General features: G+C 37.6%; 1 protein-coding gene across 1 annotated transcript; it reads left to right on the top strand.

Moving 5' to 3' along the window:
- Positions 1 to 684: 684 nt before the first annotated feature.
- aatkb (apoptosis-associated tyrosine kinase b) lies at positions 685 to 23,784 on the top strand. The gene is made up of 13 exons (XM_079389142.1): positions 685 to 811; positions 3,372 to 3,513; positions 9,057 to 9,136; positions 9,878 to 9,996; positions 14,309 to 14,396; positions 15,094 to 15,227; positions 15,799 to 15,883; positions 16,039 to 16,160; positions 16,371 to 16,520; positions 17,231 to 20,708; positions 20,800 to 20,944; positions 21,036 to 21,245; positions 21,829 to 23,784. Exons 2-13 carry the CDS (start codon positions 3,411 to 3,413, stop codon positions 21,855 to 21,857), a joined length of 4,743 nt encoding a protein of 1,580 aa, XP_079245268.1. The 5' UTR covers positions 685 to 811; positions 3,372 to 3,410; the 3' UTR covers positions 21,858 to 23,784.
- The last annotated feature ends 1,703 nt before the right edge of the window (positions 23,785 to 25,487 follow it).

The following is a 25,487-nucleotide window of genomic DNA, read 5'->3' as shown; positions in this document are numbered from 1 at the left end:
TATTTGTGCACCTACACGACTGTTCAAAAATTTAGGGTCAGTAAATAGTTTTATTTTTTACTTTCAAACAATCTGTTTGAAATAGAAATCTTTTGCAACATTATAAATGTATTTACTGTCACTTTTGATCAATTTAATGCATCCTTGCTGAATGAAATCTTAAAAAACGTCCCCAAACAATTGAACAGTAATGTACTCTAGTTTGGTAAATATGCAGATATGCAAAATCTAACCTCTTCAAATGAATGCACACGCATACAAGCATACATTGTGAGTGTGCTCATTTGTGCCGATGGCTGGAGCAAGGGCCTGTCATGCACATGTGAGAAAGAATGAGCGCGAGGAAGGAAGGATGAAGAAAAAAGAGTGATGTCATAAGCACAGAATGTGAAAGCCTTTCCCTGTTCGATTTTTTTTTCAGCCTCACATTTTTGTGGAAGCGTCTCCACTATTCTTAATCACTGGTCGTCCACAAGCTCATGGGAAGAACACAGGAACTGCCCCTCCCTGCATTCTCTCTCTCTCTCTCTCTCTCTCTCTCGCTCTCTCTCAAGTGCGGGATCTATTTGCTTTTTATTGTATGTTTTCTTGAGAGTTATCATGATGTATTCTCAAGACCTGCGTTCTCCGGTTGCGTGGCAGCATGGGTCGGTTCCTAATGTTCAGTCCGGTGAGGGATCCGTCCGGGGTCACGTGGGCACCTCACAGGTACTCTGTGAAGAGCCCAGCGGTGCAGGTTCACGGTGGCGGAAGGGAAGAGTTAAAGATTCAGCGCAACCTGTTAGATGTAACACGTGTGCATTAAGGGCAGGTAAGATGAGAAATTAATTAAATCTTTGGCCTTACAGAACAATGCTTTCTTCAAAAAGTTGTTTTAATTGAATAGTGCGTATGCTATATGTTACTGAAATTAGTTTGCATATAATCTTTGTTTAATTAAAAGTGTAACTCGCTTTATTTTAAATAGTGGATATAGGTTGAGAAACCATGGAAATCTGAAAATGTTTTATATACAGTACCATTACAGGAATTATGTATTGCTCCCTGATGGCGGTGCACATAAAACACAATATATAAGGCAGACTGGGGCAAGTTGTCACACTGGTAAGCTATCATAAAGGCTTTGAGACAAAAGTCAAATAATGCAAATGCTAGTTTCCTCTTTAAGTTGTTTCAAATATTTAATTAAAAATATATTTTCTTTATTGTCTTCTGGGAGAAAAATCTATATCATAACATGTTTTTATGATATCTATTGTGACATTGTGGATTTTAATTGGGGCAGTTCATCATGTGTTTTATATTATAATATACCGTACAATTTTATAAAATTTTTATATAACAATTACTGTAGTCTAACAGATATGGTTATGCAATATGTCGTACTGTTTAAATGTTGCTTATTGACTGTTTAATAGCAGGTTCTCATTGTGACAAATTACCCCCACCTTGTGTAACAAAATATTCACACGGTTTTTTTTTTTTTTTAAAGAGAGAAAGATTTTTGTGCAGGTATTTTCATGAGCTACTTCCCCAAAAATACTTTTTGCAAAATCCATTGTTTTTGGGTGGATGTGTTGGCTTGTCCTAAATAATAATCCCTGAATACTAAATACATGTTTTGATATTCTTGGAAAATACAGTACCAGTACTTGCTCAAACCAGATGTTTCTTCATCAGAGGATATAACGGTGCACACTAGATGTTTCTGATTATTAGTCTAATGTGATAAAAAATGCAGTGTGATTCAGCCGGCAGGACTGTTTATACTGTGACTTAAGCAATGTGGTTTCAGGCAACAAATTATTGCAGTCTTTTAGTTAGGATCACAGCGTGCCCTGTTGGGAATCCTAGCGTTCGGTAGCTCTGCCGTGCGCTGGGCAGATCAGGAGCCGGGTCATGTGGCATCCGTGTGGGGCGTGTGAAGATGTGGATGATGGGGCCTCTAGTGGAACTTGAGTGTTTGTGTGTATTTGTTTGCTAGCTTGCGATTTTAAGTGTGCACGACCCCTCTAGGTCACTGTTTTCCATTTCTTCAACCCTGTATCTCCACACCCGAGTTCACAGAAAATTTGCTTGCATCTGGATGAGCATTTCCGATTTCCAGATGCTGCCAAGTCTTGTCTTTTCTTAGCACTGTCTCATCTCTCTTAGTAGTTTCATCATATCCATGTGGAGATGAAAAGCATATTGGGGCAAGACGTACAAGTTGAAAGCTCTTGAGATTAAATGGATGGCTCATTATTTAATCAGATTTTGGTGACAGGCTGTTTAATGGACTGTTTAATAAATTGTCATTTGTTCCAGTAAGCATTAAATGTTCTTTTTTAATTCATTTTATTAAAATAATCAGGTTAAACGCTCCTCAGTTAAAACAGTCACTGATGTTTCTTTTCAGTTTAAAGATCTGCTTGTTTATTCTTGTACATCAAGTCCCAAAACACACACACACACACAAAAGGGTCCTTGAATCCTACCCACAAAGATGGAATTGAGATGAGCAACATAATATGACTATTGAGATCTCTTTTAAAAAAGTATTTTTCAAACTCCTTTTGGAGTTCTTATAATGAATGAAAATAATGCAATTCTTAATGTTTCTAAAAATTGGCTTTACTTTCTTTATGCTATATATATATATTTTTTTTTTTTTTTTTTTTTTTTTTTATTATTATTTTATACTGAGGTGAAATAGACCCTAACCAGTTTTCAGGGAACATTCCCATAACTTTCATCAATGTTTTTAAAGGTAATGTAAATGTTAGGACAAAACATTCTAAAAAATAAGGTTTATAGAACATTCTTATAACATTAATATGTAATATACATTCTTGTAATGTTGATAGGAAATATCCTGTTCTCAGAACATCCTTTGTGATGTTGATGAATGAAGAGGAAAGGTTCTTAGAACAGTGTTCTTGGAACATTCTTATGTTATTAATATTTGAGTGTTTTTAGTATTAGAAAAAAACAGAAAACAGTGATAATAATATTCACAGAAAATCCATATAATGTTCTTATAATATTAATAAAAAATGTCCTTAGAACTAAATTTTTGTAACGGATGAACTAAATCTAGGGAGTAATTATTTGTGTTCTTTATTCTCAGAAAGTCCTTTAATTATTTCAAGGATCAGCGAACAGGGGAAGTTTTTAGAACATTTTCATAATGATAGAATGGAATGTTAATCTAACATTCATATAACCAAGAAGAAATGTTCTTAATACAGAGATCACATTTTCATAACTTAATGTGAATGTTAGCAAAATGTTCTTAAAACATATGTTTGTTAGCTGAGTAGACATTTCTTCATTCAGCCATTCATTGCAACTGTAACCACTGACCTCTGTGTTTTTCATTGCTACCATAGGAATTTGAGAATGCAGAGGGAGAGGAATATCCAGCGGACATGTCCACGCCGGCATCGCCTGCATCTCACACCGGTCCTGACGTCTATATCCTGCCTCTCACCGAGGTCTCGCTGCCCGTCGCCAAGCAACCTGGCCGATCAGGTGGGTCATTGTCACACCGCATCTGTGGATATTGCTATATGAGCTGGACCAGATGTGATAGCACTTAAGAAAGGCTGATTTCCTCCCAATCCTGAATCCACTCTGACCCCGCTTATGCAACTCCCATACGAGTTTCACATTCTCTGGATTGAGTTATTTTTCCAGAGGATATTGTTAATGTGTTCGGTCCTGCTTCCAACCCACAAGATCTGCGGTGTAAAATCCAGAAGAGACCAACGCCCTGCTGCTGCCTCCACTCTTCCCTCCTGGGGCGGACACTCTCCCACAACCCTGCCTTGCTCTGGACCTTCAGAACCCAGGCCATCTGCTCCGTGCTGATGGCTATCAGTGTTGTGCAAAATTCACAGTTAAACAATGCAAACTTCAATTTATGAGTGTGAATTTTAATTGAATTGGCCACAACCTGCAGGAAGCTGAATTGGAATTTGAATGGGAATGATGAGATGAGGAATGTTTTCCATTTTAAAATTTAATTGAATAAATATGATGAAATATGCAAACTAAGCACAAATTTTGATTGTTTACTTTTCAAACATACAGTATCTTCATTACCACTAACTAAGTTTGTGGTTGATTAGATTTAACTTTTTTTTTCACTTTAAAAATGTTCACCCGGGCTAAATAAATTTGATATAAAAGAAAGTAAAAACAGTAATATTATGAAATATTATTACACTTGAAATCTATTTAAATAGATTTTAAAATGCAATTTATTCATGTGATGGTAAAGCTGAATTTTCAACCATTACTTCAGTTATAAGTTAGTCTGCATCTGTAAAGCAGACCTTCAAAAGGCTTTTTATATTTGCTTTTCTAACAAAAAATTTAAGTTTTATGAATCTCCAGTCTTTGAGTTCCATTTTATGGAAACCCATTTCCACCACTGAATAAAAAAAAAGGTTATTGCGACTTTTTTCTCAGAATTGCATGATACAAACTCGTAAATCTGACTTTTTTCTCAGTATTCTCTGAGATATAAACTCAAAATTGCGAGTTATAAAGTAGGAATTGCAAGATATAAAATCACAATTCTGAGAACAAATCAGTCTTTTTTGCCCCCAAAATTGGACAATTGCAAGTTTCTATCTCACAATTCTGACTTTATTTCTCACAATTGCGAGTTTATATCTCACAATTCTGAGAAAAAATGTCAGAATTGCAAGATGTAAACTTTATTTTTTTATTCAGTGGCGGAAACAGGCTTCCATACCTTTCAGTTTAGCTGTCTCACATTAAAATTCTAATTGCAATCTTGTTTTCTACCTCAATTCAAATTCAGCAACTGAATTAGAATTTAAAAAGCATTCTTATTTCAAATAGTGCACAACTCGGATATAGACATGGCTTTGGCTCTTCATATTGCCTTCAAACATTCTCTTTCTTTGTCTCTCTGGACTGTAATGTATGGATTGCCCTGAGACCACAAGGCTGGTGGGAACAAACACGTTAAAAAGAAAAAGAAGACTTTTCTTCTCTTTTTTTCAAATTTCTGTGATTTACATGCGCTTCACTGGTGCAAATTCCCTTGTTTTTCAGTACAAACATATTCATATTTCACTAATTAAGTTTATTTGTCTTACCCCACTAGCAAATTGTCTAGAAATCCAAACAATTTTTCACTCCAACAGTTTTTTTTTTTTGTCTTTGTTTTCCGGCTTTCTCTCTCTTATTCCATCTCGATCTGCACAACATCTGCCTGTTGCATAATGCCGCCTCAGCCAGCCTACATAAATGTGCCCTGGAATCTGAGGAATCTGGGAGACGATGTGTACAGTCCGATCCGTGGATACCCTCTGTCTCTCTCTTCCCCACAACAACTCACTTTATTATAGGCCTTAATGTGGTGCGATTAGTAGAGGTCAAGAGGTTAAGAGGTTGTGGTTTTCTACAGTAGATTCAGCTCACACAACTCTCACGCTCTGGTATTTCATTAATGCGATAAGTGAATAATAGATGCAGCATTTTGCCACCTGACAGATAAAACTGCTAATTCATCAAAGTAAAAATCCCACTATGGTTTCCCTTATGGTATAGTCTGCAATAAGAGTTTCAAAAACGGCCCTGGTTTTTAGGAGTGGCTGGAATGATATCACTCCTCAAGGATGAGGTTGAGGTAAGATATACAAACCTCCTTCCAGTAAGTGCAGGTCTCAGTCACCGTGACACAGATAGCATCTGTCTGTAATCACGTGTCTTTCTTCTCCTGGGATGTCAGTTGGACAAATGAAGAAGCTAATTGTAGTGTTTATCATCCGATTTGAGAAGTTTCAGCCAAAGAGTTTATGTATTGCACTCTGGTGTGCAGCATCCACCCCAACACAGCTGTGCTCATAAACATACCCTCATACACACACACAGATGTACATCTGAGCAATTAAATACTCTGAGCATCACATCATTTCATATGTAACTTGCACACACCCTCTTTATCACACTCGCTTCATTAAGCTACATCCCTAAAATATTATTCAAACTCATTTGTATTGCTGGTAAAAACAATCTAGAGGGACAAATAAAGCAAGACGTGCACAGCAGCAGTAAACACATTTCACCGTGCTCAATAATGTATGATGATTCTGTTTGGTTAGAGTGGAATGATTTCTCTCCCTTATTTTCCCAGCGAATGCATTCCCAGCAGCCATCTGGCCAGCGTGTCACTGTCACTGACCAACACCGCGGTACTGAGCAAGCCAAGTAGTCAATCCTGTATTCAAATACACAATGAGCAAATTCTGATACATGGTGGGATTTTTGTTGGCACATTGTTGTCATGCTGTTGGCAGACCTCAATGTTTTTCTGTTTATGGCTGTTTTGTTCATATTTGGCTGCGTGCATACTGAAGTTTTAGTGACAGGTGCATTTAATGTGGAAGTGTCTCCTAAATGTTTGTGTGTACTAAATAATACATATAATCAAATAAGTCTTCAACTTGGTTGACGTAACAGCAATGTTTTTGTGTGTCATGGCTGTATAAGAAAAAATAAATGCCAACAGTTCGCTTTTTTTGGCTAAACTAGCATTAAACTGGAAAATTCAGTTAGCTGTGTTTTGGGAAGCAGAATAGAAATTGGAAGATGGATTATCATCTGGAAATTGTTAATCATTTTGGATTTGTAATGACATTTTGTTGTAAGCAATACATTTGGCTATATTTTTTGAAAGTGAATTTGTAAAGAACTGGACTGGCATGAGAATAGCAATATTTTTGGTGTCTTTCAGCTGTAAACAAGAAACATATGCCAATAGTTCACGTTTTTCAACCAAGCTAATGCTAACCTGCTGAAGCATTCAGTTTCAGCTGTTAACTGTGTTTTGGAACATTGTAGCAGATTTCTAGCTGACATAAACTGGTAATTAACTGGCCTTAATCAGTCAGACCATGTTCAAAATACAGCCTGAATACCATAAACTAGTATGACAAACTAACAGCAAGGTGGTCTAGCAGCTCGGACCAGCTAATGGCCAGCTACCAGCTGTCATGTTCCCAAACACAGCTCAAACTGAATGTTCTAGCAAAATATTAGAGAATTGTCAAGTATTGATTTTGTTTAATACAGTGTTATTTTACAATCCTGTTATATTATTTATTAATATATTAAATGAGCTTTTTCAACATTTTCAATTGTAAATTTAAGTTTTAGTCATTTAAAAAAACAACTATTTATTACAAATATTACTTAAAAAAATAATAATAATAAAAAAAAAATATATATATATATATTTTAAGTTTATTTCTGTGTAGATTAATTTATTTCTCAGTTTTATTTTTAGTAATTGTAGTACTTAAAGATATAGTTCACCCCAAAATTTTGTCATTAATTACTCACCCTCATGTCGTTCCAAACCCATAAGACCTTTGTCCGAATTTGGAACACAAATTAAGATATTTTTGATTAAATACGAAAGCTTTCTGACCCTGCATAGACAGTGACGCAACTGAAACGTTCAAGGCTCAGAAAGGTAGCTAGGACATCATTAAAATAGTTACCCTTCAACCTTAATTTTATGAAGCTAGGAGAATACTTTTTCTGTGCAAAGAAAACAAAAATAGCTACTTTATTCAATAATTTTTGGGTTAACTTCTTTATTTCAGTAATAGTTTTTCATCTAATATTGATATTTAATTTTATTTCAGTTTTGTTTCAAATACCAAACAATATTTTTAATAGTTTTACTTTGAGTTAACAAATAACAACACTGGTATAACATTTGAAATTGTTCTTTGTATTTGGCTTTGACTGCTAATGTTTGATATGAACATTGATTTAATTCCTAATTGAATTTCACACAGTTGAAACCCAGGCAGTTTGTAGCAATATCTTCAGTCTCTTCATATATTCTGTACTGTTGTTTGCAATCTCACTGTAATATAGTATTTATTCTGATTTGTTCTTTCCTGTCCCGCACCCACATCAAACATTTCTGATTTGCTTACCGGCCATTTGCTTTCCCAGTCTCGAGCTAGAAACCTCAGGAATAATAGCATTAGTGTTTCCATCCTCTCAGTGGTACCAAGCAGCACTGCCGGCATGACAAAGAGCCCAATTCTTCCCAGCGAGGGCTCTCTGAGAGGGGGCAGGCAGAATGAGCAGCCTCTACAACACCACATGGGCGTAAAATATGGCTGCTGCATAAAAAGGGGACAGAGAGTGAGACAGTATGTCATACACGCTGACAATAAACTGCCTGTTTGTGGGCACGATGAGATGAGAGAAAGAGAGAAAGGGACTGTTATGGCTTTTTGAGATGATAGAGATATGCAAGAATCTGTCAGACGAGAGGTTGAATGGTGCAGAAAATCACTGGTCAAATCCGTCCCTACTGCGGCAGTCTTCTGTTTTTCAGAAAATATGCCTTTCAAGCAGTCTGATAGTTTACGGGAAGATTTTGACTCTTCAGACAGTCTCTTGAAATTGATTTTGAGCCGTTTAACATCACTTTGGCACAGAAGATCGCTCACTGCTTTTTGGAGAGGATATTTGGAGGATGATTGTCTTGTTGGAGGAAAATCTTGACGAAACTTCACTTAATGCACTTGCAATTCTCAACTGTGCACTAAGGGTGTGTTGGAACAGTTGTCAACATTATTCATATTGTTTTTTGTAGGCTGATTGTTTTTTTTTTATTATTTAATCAAATTTAAACGTAATAAATTTGTATCAGTATTTTTCTTGTATTAAATAGGGGGTCCAAAATTTTGAGAGTACAAGTGAAAATGCTGCTGTTGTGTTTTCTAATTTAATTTTTCTCATTTTTCATTTAAATTATATCGTCTGCATATAAAATTAATTGGAATGGTGATAACAGTAGCTCTTAAATTTGAGAATGATCCCAAAAAGTATCTTGTGCTTCAAAAGAAGCAAAGAACATCTGTACAACAGAACTATTTATTCATGTTATGTAATTTTTCTTGATTAAAATGCTTCAGCTTTCTAGATGTTACATTGTTTAATTGGTCCAGTTGCTAATTCATGTCTTGTTCTGTCTCTGTCTTTTTATTTTCATGATAATTATCTTTTAGTCCAGCTCCTGAGATCCACGGATCTTGGCCGCCACAGTTTGCTTTATATAAAGGAGATTGGACATGGCTGGTTTGGCAAGGTAAGTGTAGTTGGTTTATTGTTTATTTGTTTTGTATGTTTGTGCATCTCACAAGCATGAACGCCCTAAGCGTGTTCTGCTACGGATTAAAGATTTAGCTCTGTAGTTTAGTCCCAAGGATGTGAAAATATCTTCCACGCTGTTGTACCTCAGTAATACTCAAGCTTTGATGTTGGACTTGTGTCTTGACTGTTCCCTGTGAGAATTTGATGATATTTCTGTGTAGCAGTGAATTTCGGAAGATCTTTTAGTATTTCATGGGAATAACTGTGCTTCGTTCATTCTCATTCTTTCTCTCTTTCTCTCTACTTCTTTGTCTTTTTGTAACACACACACATCAACACTCACACACTACCCCAATTACCCCAACTTTCCGTTGAATGGGTATGTCCATCTGTATGTCTGTGTCTCTGTGGCTGCATGTTTATCGATGTCTCATCTGGTTTTGTGTTGTTTCGTCTTTCTGCATTTCCTTTTGAGCATCTTTTCGCATGATTCCTGGACTTGATTTAAACCTTTTTGGCTTTGTTTGTGTGGAATATCTGTCTTTCATTTCCTTCCTTCCTTCCTGTGTACCCATTTCCTTTATGTGCACATCTGTTTCGTGTCTATCTGTGTCACCCTGTCGATAACTGTGTGTGTTGTCCATTTTTCCTCTGTTCATACCTGTATGTGTGTTTCTGTTGTCTTTCCCTTGTGTGTTTGTGTATATGTGTGTCGGTGGGATGTGTCGGTTCACAGGTATTGTTGGGGGAGGTTCACTCTGGTCTCAGCAGTACCCAGGTGGTGGTGAAGGAACTAAAGGCCAGTGCCAGCGTGCAGGACCAGATGCACTTTCTGGAAGAGGCTCGGCCATACCGGTAAACATTCATTATTTCATTTATATATTTTATTTCATCTCTTTTGCAAGATTAAAATAAGGTTTGAAAAGTCATAGGTTCATACTCCTCCTAGGGGGACCATTTGAAAAATATACCTGTTGTTTAGACTAAAATGTCTGCTGTAATTAGTCATTTGTAATATGTACTGTAAGACATTAAATGCATAGTTCACTCAAAAATAAATGTTTTCTAATCATTTACTCACCCTCAGGTTGTTGCAAAAAAAAAAGATGTTTCTTCTGTAAAACACAAAAGAAGGTATTGTGCAGAAGGTTGAAAAACATACATTGAAAAATAAAATGGAGGGACTTCCGGCAGCAAGATGAGGTGGTAGTCGCATTTCGTTTGCGCTCTTTCATTTTCATTTTATTTTCACTAACACACGCAAGTATACTTTGAAAAGGGATAAATCTGTCTCTACTAATACCCTGCATCTATGGTTAACCGATTTGTCTGAAAAGGACAAGCAAAAACATGAAAAAATCGACGACAAGACAGACGCGGCTCGACAGTCCTAACCTAAAGCAAGCTAGTATGGAGAGCGCTGCTGCAGCACAAGTAATAGCCACGCCGAGCTATCTCTGACGTCGGAGGACAGTTCGCTTCTTCAGCTGGTTAAAACTGAATTGATATCCTCCTGCAGTCAGAGATGGCGAGCTTTCGCTCTGAGATTGGATTGATGGTCGAAACCTTCCGATCGGAGGTCAAAACCAACATGGATGCTCTACAACTGGAGATAACAGGGCAAAGTCATTCCATTCAAACTAAACAAACCAACATATCTGATACTATGGAGAAAATGGAAACAACGCTCAACTCTCACCACGACTCGCTCAAAACAATGGAAACCACAGTTTCAACTTTGAAAGACCAAATTCAGAAGTTGCAAGAGCAACAACAAGACCTCGAGAATAGGAGTAATATGGATAATTGGCATACCTGAAGACACGGAGAAGGGCCGGCCCACTGATTTAATGTCTGGATTCTTCTCAGAGGTGCTAGGTGAAGATTTACCTGACCTTCAATCGGTGGTGTTAGATCGCGCTCATCGCGCCCTCGCTCCGAAACCCTGCGCTGGCGACAGGCCCAGAGCAATGATCGTTCGTCTGCACTACTTCTCCGATAAGGCCAAGATTCTCCAAGCCTCCAGAAAGCGTGGTGAGCTTACATTTCACAGGGCATGGGTCCATATTTTTCCTTATATGAGTGCCGATCTGCGCCGCAGAAGAACTGCCTTTAAGTCTGTGAAATGCAAGCTTAAGCAGGCTAGGATTTCTTATGGCATCCAGCATACGGCAGATTTACGGTTCACTTTTGATAACACTAGACTTTCTTTTAAGTCACCATCGGAGGCGGACGCTTACTTTGAGCAACACATCAAACCAAAAAAGTATGCACTAGTCTCTGAATAGTTTTTCAGGACCCCCTTGATGTCTGCTACTACGGAGCCCTTTAAGGGACATTGGGGTGGGAGGAAAAAAAAAAAATTCAAATGTTTTGCGTTCTCTCGCAAAACCAGTTGAGTTCAGACAGCTTGCAGTGGTTCATACAGCTCTGTATGTTCACAATGGAGAGGTTCATAGTTTTATTTTGAGTATAAAGAAATACAGTCTGTGCTTAGTTCAAGGCACGGTTTTGGGACATTCTAAAATGCTTAATGTGGCTTAATGCTTTAAAACAGTGACATTGGAGGACCAAATTCGATAATAATAAAAGGTGGTCAAATCATTAGGCTAATATTAATAACCTTATTAATAATATTACTAAGCAGAAGCCCAGAATATGAAGCAGAAGCCCAGTTGTACTAAAATTAGCTTTTCCAAATCACTAATTCGGGAGACGTGGCGCTTTAACAATTTCATTCTTTCTGATTCATCCTTTGTAGACCTTATTAATAATAGAATCGATTTTTTCTTATCTATCAATGACATCTCAGATGTTAGTAAAGCTACACTTTGGGAGTCTTTAAAAGCCTATATTAGGGGAGAAATAATTTCATTTTCATCGTGGGCGAGGGAAAAAAGAAACCAGCAACTAAATGATCTTATTAACCCAATTAAACAATTAAACTTGAAATGTGCAATTAGCCCACACCTGAAGTTTTTAAGGAAAGAACAAAGATACAGACAGAGATTGATCTAATAACATCCGAACAGACAGAAAGACTTCTGCTCCAATCCCGCTCTAAATCATACGAACATTCAGACAAATCTGGGAAAATTCTTGCTCAATTCTTATATCTAGGGGCGATAGAGAGCACAAACTATCACTCTATGCAGATGACCTGCTTTTGTTTGTCACAGATCCTCATAATTCTCTCCCTCATGTTATGACTGCACTTGAGCGCTTTAGTCGCATTTCAGGATACAAACTCAACCTCTCTAAGAGTGAATTATTTCCTATAAATCGCATAGCATATTTTTCCGAGCTGTTTAAAATCAACTTTACTCCTCTCTTAGAACAAACTAGGATATCCCTTGAAAAATGGCTCCCCACCTCTCTGATTGGTAGGGTTAATTTAATTCAAATGAATACGCTCCCTACATTTTTATATCTATTCCAAACTGTACCTATTTACATTAAGAATTTTTTTTTGCTCATTCAAACAAGATAATCTCGTTTTATCTTTGGAATAAGAAACCCCCCAGAATACGTCTACAATTTCTGCAAAACCCTAAAGAACGGGGGGTGGGTGGCCCTCCCAAATTTTCAACTATATTATTGGGCTTGTAACTTGAGAGCTCTGACTTATTGGCAAGGTTCACATTACATAAATCACGTACCAGATTGGGTCCAGATAGAATCCTCAGACTGCCTTCCTTCCTCGCTTTCAGCTCTTCTATTTTCACCCTTGCCGATGGGTCTAGACTCTCAATCGTTGCACCCAATGGTATGGAACTCCATTCAGATTTGGGCCCAAATTCGCAAATATTTTGGATGGCAGAGAGGTTAAATTTTTGCCCCAGTTGCCAGAAATCACAGATTTTCTCAGCCTATGAATGACCAGGCATTATTGCTATGGCAAGAATAAGGTATCTTAACGTTTAAAGATCTTTTTGCTGATGGCTGCTTTTTGTCTTTTGCCCAATTAGAATCTCAATTTAAAATACCTAAGGCCCACTTTTTCAGATTTCTACAGGTACGCGATTTTACACACAAGAATTTTCCCACTTTTCCCTCCCTTCCTGAACAAAACCCTATTGATCAACTTTTTCCTGATGACCCAGAACAAAGAGGAACCATCTCTGGTTTATATACAAAACTTGTATCATTATTTGCCCATCCTATAAATACACAAAGAGACTCCTGGCAACTGGACCTTAATATCTACCTGATGGACGAGGAATGGAATGAGGCTATATATAGAATTCATGGATCTTCTATTTGTGCTAGACACAGCCTTATTCAATTTAAAGTGACATATAGACTTCATATTTCCAAGGCCAAGCTGGCAAAGATGTATCCCTCTGTTGACCCCTCTGTTGACCCCATCTGTACAAAATGTAAGCAGTCCCCTGCTACATTAGCCCATATGTTTTGGCTATGTCCTAGTCTGTCTGTTTTTTGGTCACATTTTTTTTTTAAATCTTATTCTAGAATATTTTGTAAAGATGTTTGTGCAAATCCTTTAACTACCATTTTTGGTATTGTATGTGAAAATAATACATTTGTCAAAAAGTGAATTGGACTGCATTGCCTTTACTTCTCTTTTGGCAAGGCGCTTGATTTTAATTAATTGGAAACAGTCATTTACCCCTTCTTTTAAACAGTGGGCCAGAGATCTGTTACAATTCCTGAGTTTGGAAAAAAAATAAGACTTAATTTAAAGGGCTCCGGGTCTAAGTTCACTACCATATGGTGTCCTTTCATAAATTATCTCCAAAACCAAGTATAACTGTAAGTGGACATGCTGAAGCTGATGCTGTCAGGTTTTGCTTGTGATTTACTGATGTTACTTTCTCTCTCTTTTCTTTATTTATATGTACACAATGTCTGTATGCATGTGTTGTTAGCTGTGATTTTTTTATTTTATTAAATAAAAATGAAAATGAAAGTGAAAGGGGTCCAAAACAACACTGACCTCATTGACATTTTTTTTTATGTACAAAAAAAAAAAATTCAGAATATGTTCTTTTGGGTTCTACGGCAGAAAGAAATTCATAAAGGTTTGGAACAATATTAGGGTGAATAAATTATTAATACAGAATATACATTTTTGGGTGAACTATCTCTGTAATATGTATGAGTGTGGGATATTGTAGTGATGATTGGGCTCAAACTGTTTCTGCAGGTCTCTCCAGCATCCGGCTCTAGTGCAATGCCTCGCTCAGTGCACAGAGGTCACACCCTACTTAGTGGTCATGGAGTTCTGCTCTCTGGTTAGTTATTTTATTTTATTTTTATTTATTCTTTTAAATATTATATCTTTATATCTTAAGGGAAGACATGCTATTATTTACATGCTATTACGTTAAAATTCCCATAGATTTTCATTGAAGGAGGCCATATCTAGACACCAGAATATGATGGAGAATTTGGCCAGAAAGCAAATATTTTTATTTAAAAATGTCAGCTATTAAAAAAAAGTCAGTTTTGCTGCTTGATGTTGCAAATTGGTATTTGTTATCATATTATTTTGAATAATCCTAATGAGAAAAAGTGGTTTGTTTCAAAGATATTTTTACCCTTAATTGCAATTTTTTATTCTTCTGGTTATTTACCTACCTATAGCAGCACATGAACCAGAAGTCTCGCACATTCATAATAAAAAAGTTTACTCCGGCATTGAAAAATAAGGTGGAAATGCAAGAGTCACAACATGATAGTGTGTTTCTATATTTCATATAATTCTTCTCCTGTTATTGCCTACTTAGGTCAAATATGCATCAGACAGCATGCTTTTTGAAACAACATCAAACAGCTGCCCTCATGATGTCTTGATATATATCGCCCCCCAATGGTTAGCTGAGGAAAATCAGGCTGACTGCACACTCTATTGATGTTTATGCATACTGATTTGAATTGATGTATTACCTTTGTGTTTTAGCATGTGTTTTATGTGTTCCATGTCAACAGGGTGATGTTAAAGGTTACCTGCGCAGCTGCTGGGCAACAGATTCCATGACCCCTGACCCCTTACTACTTCAGAGGATGGCGTGTGAGATCACTTCAGGCCTGCTTCACCTTCACAAAAACAACTTCACCCATTGGTCAGCCAACAATTTATTAACTTCAACATTCTATTTTAGTGCATAAATCTATGTTTAGAGAATCTGAATTCTTTAGAACCAAAATATAATAGTTATCTTTTTTTTTATAATTCTCAAAACATTCTCAGTACGAGTATGAAGCTAATGAGTGTGAACATCTGCATTACCTGCTTCCTGTCTCATGGTTTCTCCCTGCAACAATCTCCTGATGCTGCCTGAGTGTTTTTACTCCACTCCAGCATCAGTGATTTTGTTGCCGGGGGTCACCACACATCTACAAGCAACTTCAACATGTCCCTGCCAAGATGCTTTGAACAAGTTCCTGAAGAATTATTTTTAGAAAGTACTAAAAATACTTTTTAGTATTTTTAGTTTTAGTATTCACAATGCAGTTAAATGATGGCTATTTCTGGCATTGCATCTGTTATGTTAATTTTATGCAGGCTTGCAGTTTTGTAAATGACATTCGGTTATGTTTGAGCTAGCAATGTGAAATCATTTAGGCCATGTCCTATTTTTAGAAGGTGCTTATCATTTATTTATTTATTTTTGGTGCTCTGGTTTTCTGCAGTGATCTGGCTTTAAGAAACTGCCTGCTAACATCAGACATAAAAGTTAAGATTGGAGACTATGGACTAGCACACAACAAGTACAAGGTGTGTACACTTAAATCTATAAATTTCTACTAAAATATATCTACAAAATATCTAATTGTGAATAGTAATACAAACCTGAATTTTATATTACATTTTTATTCAAAATGTGGTTAATGTATTTCATTAACTTGTATTTCATGTTTTTTCATCCCCAGGATGACTACTTTGTGACATCAGACCAGACCTGGATTCCCTTACGCTGGATTGCCCCTGAACTGGTTGATGAGGTTCATGGTAACTTACTGGTGGTGGACCAAACCAAGGAAAGTAACATCTGGTCAGTACCTTCAAAAGAGAGCGCAGCACAGAGCAAATCCTTGCATCTGTAGAACATAAATCTAGTGTTGAATTTAGGCCTTTATTTTGCAGTTTTAGGAAGAACACACCGCCTCCTAAATAAATAAACTTTATTATAAAAAAGTCATTGGTGATTGATGCATTAATTGCTGTTAGTTACCAAAATACTTTGTTTCTCTCTGTACATAAGGTCACTCGGTGTAACAATCTGGGAGCTGTTTGAGTTGGGGAATCAGCCATACCGCCATTATTCAGACCGACAGGTTCTCAGCTATGCTGTAAAGGACCAGCAGTTGAAGCTGCCCAAGCCACTTCTTAAGTACCCTCTTTCTGACCGCTGGTGGGTGTCTAATAAACTTTATATTGCTCTTCTTACTCTTTTTATTAACCATTACCTAGAGTTAGAGCCCTGAATTTTCATTCTGCTAGAGCCTTTCAATTTTCTCCCTACTCTTTTCGAGTCTTTGACTTTAAAACTATTACATTTTACATTTACATTTATTCATTTAGCTGACGCTTTTATCCAAAGCGACTTACAATTGCTATATATGTCAGAGGTCGCACGCCTCTGGAGCAACTAGGGGTTAAGTGTCTTGCTCAGGGACACATTGGTGTCTCACAGTGGATTCGAACCCGGGTCTTTCACACCAAAGGCATGTGTCTTATCCACTGCGCCATCACCACCACCCCACATATTAAAATGTTGTTGTTTAGATAGTTTGGCCATAACACAATGTAGCTGTATTTTTGTGTAAATTTCCACTTAAAATTTCTCAAAATCCTTGAAACAATATAAATTTACTCTAGGTCCAACACTGCATCAGATATTAAGAGAATAATATATTGTTTATAGATTAATCTCAATCTGTAAAATGCAATCTATAAAAAAATCTTAATATTATATGCAGTGTTACTTCTCAAGTAAATGTATCTTGTTTTAAGGATGTTTAGATTTATTTCTACTGAAAAATAGATTTTAAAAAAAGATCATTAAGTCACTTTTAGTAACAGTTGCCCTAAAAGTCTATGTTTGTGTTTCTGTATCACCAGGTATGAAGTAATGCAGTTCTGTTGGCTTCAGCCTGATCAGAGGCCCAATGCAGAAGAAGTTCATCTGCTGCTTAGTTACCTATGCGCCAAAGGAGCCAGTGAGGCAGAGGAAGACTTTGAGAGACGCTGGAACTCCATGAGACCAAACACAAGCCATGCTAATGTCCATGGAGCAGGTGCACTAGCTATCGACATGCCCATGTCATCCACCACTTCCTCATTCCCCCTACTGGAACAGTTCCCCACTGGAGATGGCTACCATTCAGAATCTGGAGATGACATCTTAACGGTTACTGAAACCAGCCATGGCCTCAACTTTGAGTACAAGTGGGAGCAGGCACGGGCTGAACAACACTACCGTTCTTCATCCACCTCAGGCACTTTGGGTCAAGGCAATCCCCATTGTCAGGAAGTCTACTACCCTCCAGGTGGAATAGTGGGGGGCTGTGCTGTTGAAGGACTTGACCTAGGGGCTTCTCCTTCATATTATGAGTCCAAACAAATACACACCCCTGGTGTGGTACCAGTCCTGAGTGCTCACAGTCCATCAGTGAGTAATGAGTACTACATTCGCATTGAGGAGCCAGTACAAAGCAATATTGATATGAACTTCACCCTGTGTGCTTACAGCCCAGAGTTTGGGGGCAGCAATGGAAGCTTTCTAACAGGTAGTGGAGACTCTAGAGAGTGTATGAACTGTCCCCCTGAGGCTAAACCAGACATTTTTTGGTCAGCGGATATCCACAAAAGCAGTGCCTATGATTCCGACACCAGTCCTGCTATGTCTCTAACTATGGAGCCTCTTTTGGGCCATGGTAGCCCTCTTAGAGCATGGGAGTCTGGTCACTATGTCTCATATAAAGACAGGGATGGAGGTTACTACTATGAACCATCACCTCCTAAGATCTTGGATCGCTACCTGATACGAGACCCAACAGAACCTCCACAAGAGAGCTGGGGGTCACGAAGCTTAAGACAGGCACTTGGGGAACTGGAGGAGCCTTTAGGTGTCTCACCATCACTTGGAAGTCCTCCACATGGCTATGCTGATCCTTACTTGGAGAACATTCAAGGCTCCATTATAGGAAAGAATGTTACGGGAGGATATTATGATATGATGGGCTCTTTGAGGAAGACTATGCCAGGTAGCCACTCAGTTTGTATTGACATGGTGTCAGGTGGTGCCATATTTGTAGGACGAGATGACAGCGAATCTGAGGAAGAGGAAGACATCTTTGTGGAAAGGCGAGCAAGAAGCTGGTCCACCAGCAATCCAGGAAATACAAACACAAGGACCTTGCGTCAAAGGCAGGGGTCTTGTATCCAAGATGCGTATGCAGATTTCCACTACACTATGCCGATGACTGATGTTGAAGATACATGGCCAGAAGAGCAGACCCTGCCGTACCATATGGCCAAACCTGTTGACTACTTAGAGGCAACAGTCAAAAGCAACACTTGTCTGGTGCATGGAAGACATGTACATTCAAACCCTTCACCCGAGTGCAGCTCGTATATCCATATGTGCCATGAACCTAGAGAGGCTGAAGTATATCCCGTGCCATGTTGTCAAGCTTTGAGCAGTTCACATTTTGTAGATCCTCTAACAGGAACACTTGTGAGGAACTGCTTCATGATTGACTGTATTCCAGGGAAACCCATGACATTGCCCAAAAAAGACCAACATCTAGTCCAAGCACCTTTCTCTGCTGAACATATAGTTTCCAAAATAGAGTCATCGAGGGAAGGTGCCAAAAAGTTTGATGTCTCACAGCAGTATGCGAATATTGCGGTAGGAGAAACAAACTTGAAGCAAGAAAAGACTTTGCATGAAGATGCATCTCTAATGGATCCCAAAACTGAAATTATTGCCATCACTCCACAATTGGAGAAATCCCAAGCAGAGTTACCCAAATCAGAGCCAGAGTCAGACTTAAGCAAGACAGCGGACAATGGTGTGGACCATGGATGCTCTAGTATCAGTCTGGTAGAGATTGATGACTGCAGCGATGAAGACATCACTGACGTAACCTCAGGGATTTTTGGTGACTTCACCGTTGAAGTGGAAACTGTTGACTACATTAATCCAACATTCAAGTCATTACAAAAGCAGGTTGGTACCCCAGACTCCATGGACTCCATTGACATACCATCTACAGCATGTTCCATCGAGACACTCAGTCCTGCCTCCATCCATCCATCAAGCTCTCCCAAGACAGTGGACAGTGGCTATGACACCGAAAACAATGAATCTCCAGAGTTTGTCCTAAAGGAACCCCATGAGCTACAAGATTCTAAGGTTTTCATCCAACCCTTGGGAAAAGTGACATCTGGATCTAACTTTGATCAAGAGATTATAAGGGCAGAGGATGAGAAGCTAGAGGACAACTTTGATACTGTAATGGCATTGACAACATCTGAGAGCAATGATGGAGAGCTGAAAGCACTGAGTGATAAAACTCCATACAGAGATTCGGCCTACTTCTCTGACTATGATGCCGGGAAGGATAAAGAAAGCGAAGGGGACATCAATGAACTTGAAGATCAGAAAGATGGACCGGAGGAAATTATAGATAAAGAGGAGCTACTTCCTCCGAAAAAGGAGACAGATGAAGATGAATATCTTTTGCCATCTACAAAGGAAAGTGAAAAATCTCCTGAACACTCTCATGCTGCAACTTCAAATGTTCCATCAAAGATCAATGAAATTATGTCTGGTTGTGACACACTCAGTAGTGTGTCTCTCCCATCTCCTGATAATGAAGTGTCTACTATAAAAGATAATTTTGGTGATGATGAAAATCTTGGTGTAGATTCAGATCTTTCACCATCGGAATCTGAAGGATCTAATTCAGATGCTTTGCTTGGTCCCGATGTAAAGCAAGAGGAATCTTTCAAACTAGTAGGCAGTGAAGATAGTCTGTCTCTCGACCATGTCACTTCTGAGGGTGATGTTGCAAACACCGATATTCCAGAGGTCCATATTGATGAGAATGAAGAGGGCGTAGTCAAAGATGTGAGCTGTATCATTTTGCCCGAAGAGGAACTAACATCTCAGAAGGAAACAGCAGAAAGGAACAGTTCCCCAACACATAAGTGTCTGGAATCCAGGAGTAAGGTCTGTGAAGAAGGAGGACGCAAAAGAAGCTCCGCACGTTCTGGCTCTCCTCCCCCTCCACTAGAAGGACGAGTATCTCCCACAGATGGAGAGGAGGCAGATGAGGAAGATGGCGACTCTGAGGATAGCGATGAGTCCGATGAGGAGCTGCGCACTTACAGTATCCAGGAGCAGAGCGAAGAAAGCGAGGACGAGATCTTGACCGTACCTATCATTGTGAGCGACTCCAGTGATGCACACAAACTCAGAAGTCTGCTTAAGATACCAACGCTGCTCAGTGATTCACTGTCTGACGAAATGGAAAACAAAAAGAAAGTGGTGTCTTTCTTCGATGATGTCACCGTCTTTCTGTTTGACCAGGTAATTACTGTCCAGCTATTTCAAGAGGTTTTCTATGATATATTGAATCTCCATTTGAGTTCTTTGAATAAAATTATGTCAACCCCACCAGGAAAGCCCAACCAGAGAGCTGGCAGATCAAAGTTTCCCCTTGGGTGGAGAGTCAAGCAAACCGAGTGCAAAGGGTAAAGCACAAAACCAGCAGGAGAAGATCAATGCCTCCGATGACTCTTCTGATGGAAACATCTCAGAAGAGAGTAAGATACTTTTTCCCTCTTTTTTTGCCCATCTTTTTTCAAGAATTTTAAACATGAATTATTTGCCGTCCTGCTTTGTCTTTGATCTAAGGTGCAGGGTTTGAATGGGAAGATGATTTCCCATTGTTGCCCCTTCCCACATCTTCTAAGGGGTCTCCACCGGACATCACTCCAAAGCCGAGCCTACCGAGTGGCAGTAATAAACCTGTGGCACAGGTCTCCCGTTTTACCGTTTCTCCATCCAGTGTGTCACGTTTCTCCATCACACATGTCTCGGATTCAGATATGGATTCTGCAGGAGGTGAGATAGCAAGTTTGAAGCAGTTCTTATAATAAACTTTTTCCCCATCAGCATTTTGTTTTTAAAGTTGCAAGTCAGTACCACCATTTTTGATCATTTTCGCAAAATTTCTTGGTCCCTAGAATATTTTGTTGTATGAATATCTGAACATGCAATATATCAAAAAAAGAGTTCCACGTTTTTGTCAAAGACTACGCATGTTAGCTTACATGTGTGCGAACAATGCTTCTGTTGCTTGTTTCTGCTTCTTCGCTTGCTTTTGCATCTAGAGATTCTGTACTATTTCAGAAGATGCACAATAACGCCCCCTAATGTATAACAGTGAAAACATGGATTGCCAGAACTTTCTGTCAATTGTTAAATTTGATGACTCCAAAACAAGCTAAAATGAAAATGTGCACAAATGAATGTTAGTTGACTTTTTTTTACACGTAATATATTTCACATATTTTCTTTGAACAGATTTGTTCTACAGAAAAATCAGTTTTTATTTTCCAAATACTTTAGACCCTCCTTTGATAATTTGCATGTTAATTAAACATAAAGCTAATATAAATTTAATGTTTTTTCCTCTGTTTTAAAGGGAGCAGTGAAGATGGGGAAAGAGAGTGAATCACCACTACTGACAGACACCTAGTTATTTTTGGTTATTTTCTTTTTTTTTTTTTTATCGAGGAGATCACAATAAGAAGGAGGTTTTGATCTCTTTGGAAACCGTTTTTGGATCCCCTTAAAGACAGTGCCTCTTAATGTCAGCAAACACTTCAGAGCAGCCCCAGAAGAAGAAAAAAAATCATGTGGAAATTACTAAAATATAATAGGAAACACAAACTAAAATAAAGCATATTATAAATGAAACAGAGTTTGGATAGATCTGCTTAGTTTATATGGACCTACTGGAAACTAACTGTGACTGTTTACAACATCAGATACTGTATTTTTGGAAAGTGTTGAAAAGACGCTAAAGGTATCACTGCATCAAAAATTGAATGAGCGAAATGTAACAAAACTAAACTGAACTGATTTTTACTGTGAAATATCAATGCAGTGTTGTTTGTCTATAAAAGGAGGAGTTTTAAAAATGAGAGGTTATTTAAGTGTTTTTAAGACTAAAATGAAGTTCATGACACACAGCTGCCTTGTGTTTGTCACCTGCCTGAGAGTAGCATTGTGTTATGGTGACATGGTATTCTGAACTTTTATGATTTTATTAATAATCACACTAGGATTATTATTATCGATTCTCTTTCTTCATGATTCGAATGCTTAGTGTTTTAGGTCATTTTGTTATTTATTTACTTATTCAGTGCTTCAATTTAAATCAGTTTGCACGAGGCAAATGATTTGTCATTTTTTGCTATTTCCCTGTTCATAGCAGAACTCATGTTTCACAGTTTGACTTTGAATATCTGCAGTTAAATCCAAAAAATAATACAAAATTATGACATTTTTCTTTAATAGTGAAGTTTTAACATGCAGTAGAAAAGTAGAAAAACTCAAAATAATCTCAAAAATAAATATTAAACCATATGTAATTGACAACCTATTATGTAATGGAGGATTTGATGATTTGACATGAATTTAATGATGTATTTAGGGTGACTACTAGTGAAGAGGGACACTTAAACTCAAGCATCATCATTAATATATTGTAGCCATTTGGATCATATTATAAAAAAATATTACAAATGATCAGAAAGTGTTCCAGTTTACCTGTATTTACCCTATTAAATGATGCTGTACATGCTTGCTACCTTTGAAGATTGAAGCCGGGTTGTATTATGATCAGGGTGTTAATCATATACTTAAGAGTGTTATTTATTAGTCAAAATGTTTTATATTTCCTTGAACTTTGAAGAACAAATCAGTGCTTTTCAGCATTGCAAGCCACAACGCTTAACTGTCAAGTCTAGTTGTTGGACTTTATAAAAATTGACTAATAGGAACAATTTGAAGTGCTGAACAAAATGGACATATGATATTGTGATTTTTTTTCTCATATGGTGGGGAAACAATACATTGGACGTGATGAAGGAGGACGAGCCTGCTGATGTGATTGAGAACCGTGTACAGTACGGAGGAACTCGATGCTACCTGCACACTTCTGTGTGTCCAACCAAGCATAAATCTCATTACGCTACTCTCGATATGTTCTGTTCGTTTGCCTGTGAAGGCATTTATTCTATGTAATCGTCTAGCTTAGATTGAACTAGACAACAGTCTGTACTATTTTTGTATTTGATTCAACAATTTTAAACTGCTGAAAGATCAAATGGGCACATAGGAGGTAAAGGGAAAAGATGTGTTTTCTGCCAAAGAAATGTATCAGTTGATGTGGCACAAGCTGGATTTGCGTCCTGTAAATTATTCAGATTCAGAGCGGTGGATCCACAGATTTTTCTTGGGGAATTTGCCCTTATGATGGTTTTGAGTCGCAGTATAATGTTAAGCGAGAGTGTATGTATGCCTACTAGTATTCTGTTTCTCAAAATGTGTCACAAATTTAGTGAGAAAAATAAAACGATTCTGTTTGAAGTTCTCTCTTGCAGTTTTTGTTGTTTTAATCTATAACTTTAATTACAACACATTAAAAGCAGATTCAGCATATGTAATATTTCATATGGATGTTTTAGCAGGATAAATAAGATGCATACACAGGTAACCTTCACTTTTATACAACTGGCTGTTTTATTAGTCTTTCTACTCATATTATTTCTTTAATATGACACACACACGTGCAAATACAAAGAAAATGGAAGAAAATACATGCTGGTGGAAAAATATCTAATTCTGAAATGGGCTACCAAGTGGATCATACAAGTTCTCTGTATAGTCGTACTCATTTTTTCCATTCTCATTCTGTTCACACACAATATTTACATCATATACATACAGTATAAGAACAGTATGGTTCCCAACACTGGTCCTAGAGGCACCCCAACACTGCACATTTTGCATCCTCTCTCTGACACACCAATTTCAGTCTCTACTAATGATCTGATGACCTGAATGATTAATGAGACATGCAAAACATGCAGTGTTTGGGTGCCTCCAGGACCAGGGTTGAGAACCACTGCTATACAGTCTTCATAAACAGTGAGTATTGCTACATCTTTTCATTTGGAAGTGTATCTGATGTTTTCTGGTGCTGTTTGGTACATACAACCCACTAATGAACTAACTGATGTGGACTGGGCTAACGAGTGAACACAGGCAATATGTTACTGAAAGACATTGAAACCCTCAATTTGTGGCACGCATGTAGAAGAATGAATGAGAGAATAAGTGAGAGTGAAGTTGTTTGTGTGGCAATGTTGAAGGCGTGAGTGTGGTTATTAAGAAAGTATGAATACTGAGTGGGTTTGTGTGTAAAAAAAAAAAAGATGAGGGAGGAGGCTGTGTTTGTAGAATTGTAATTGAATAGTAGTACAAAAAAGAGAAGAGAATAGCTTTAAGAGCTATCCTCTAGGCACTTTTTGGTATCTGCAAAAATGATATCAGAAAGTGAAATTTTGCTTGCTACTTAGGGAGTGTGATATCTTGCTTCATTGGAAATGTGACTAAAAGAATATGGTTACTATTACTGTTTAGGAAAGGCTGCAAATCTTGGCTGTTTGCTACTAAAAGTGCAGATTACAATAAATAAATAAAAAATTGAAATTTCACTGTTCACTTTAACGAATCACCTTTTATTAGTTAAATATGTTCATGACACTTGATGTGTGTTTTTCTTTTTCTGTGGAATACGAAAGTAAAACATTTAGCAGATTTTGCAAAACATTCCTTTACCTTACAATAAATACTCCAAAAAGAGAAAATTGTAGGGTTGTTGTATAACTTCTGAAACCATGATTCAAGTCATTATTGACCAAAAAACTGCACCTTTTGTGTTAGACATGAACAAGCACCTGAATCATGATAGTGATATGAAATTACAATCTCTACAGTAAAATCTACAATCTTAGTACAACACTTAATATATAAAATGTGTTTATATCAAGTGAAGAGGTGCATTTCTGTTCAAATTCTCTCTTTTTTTGGAGGCTGAACCTTGATTCAAAGTGCAGAAGACCCTAAACAAATGTATGGTGGCAGGAAGGCAGCAGATTTCTACACATCCTTACATTTATGTCTTGAATGAGACAAAAACCCATGATAGAAAAGAATCATGCTTATACTTTTTATCGTTTTGAGTAGTTTTCCTCAATGGACCAAACAGATGTTATTGAGGTCTTCTAAAAA

The sequence above is a fragment of the Barbus barbus genome (genome assembly GCF_936440315.1).
Source record: "Barbus barbus genome assembly, chromosome: 32".
Lineage (NCBI taxonomy): Eukaryota > Metazoa > Chordata > Actinopteri > Cypriniformes > Cyprinidae > Barbus > Barbus barbus.
The sequence above is the reverse complement of the archived record's forward strand: the minus strand, read 5'-3'. Positions and strand labels throughout refer to the sequence as shown.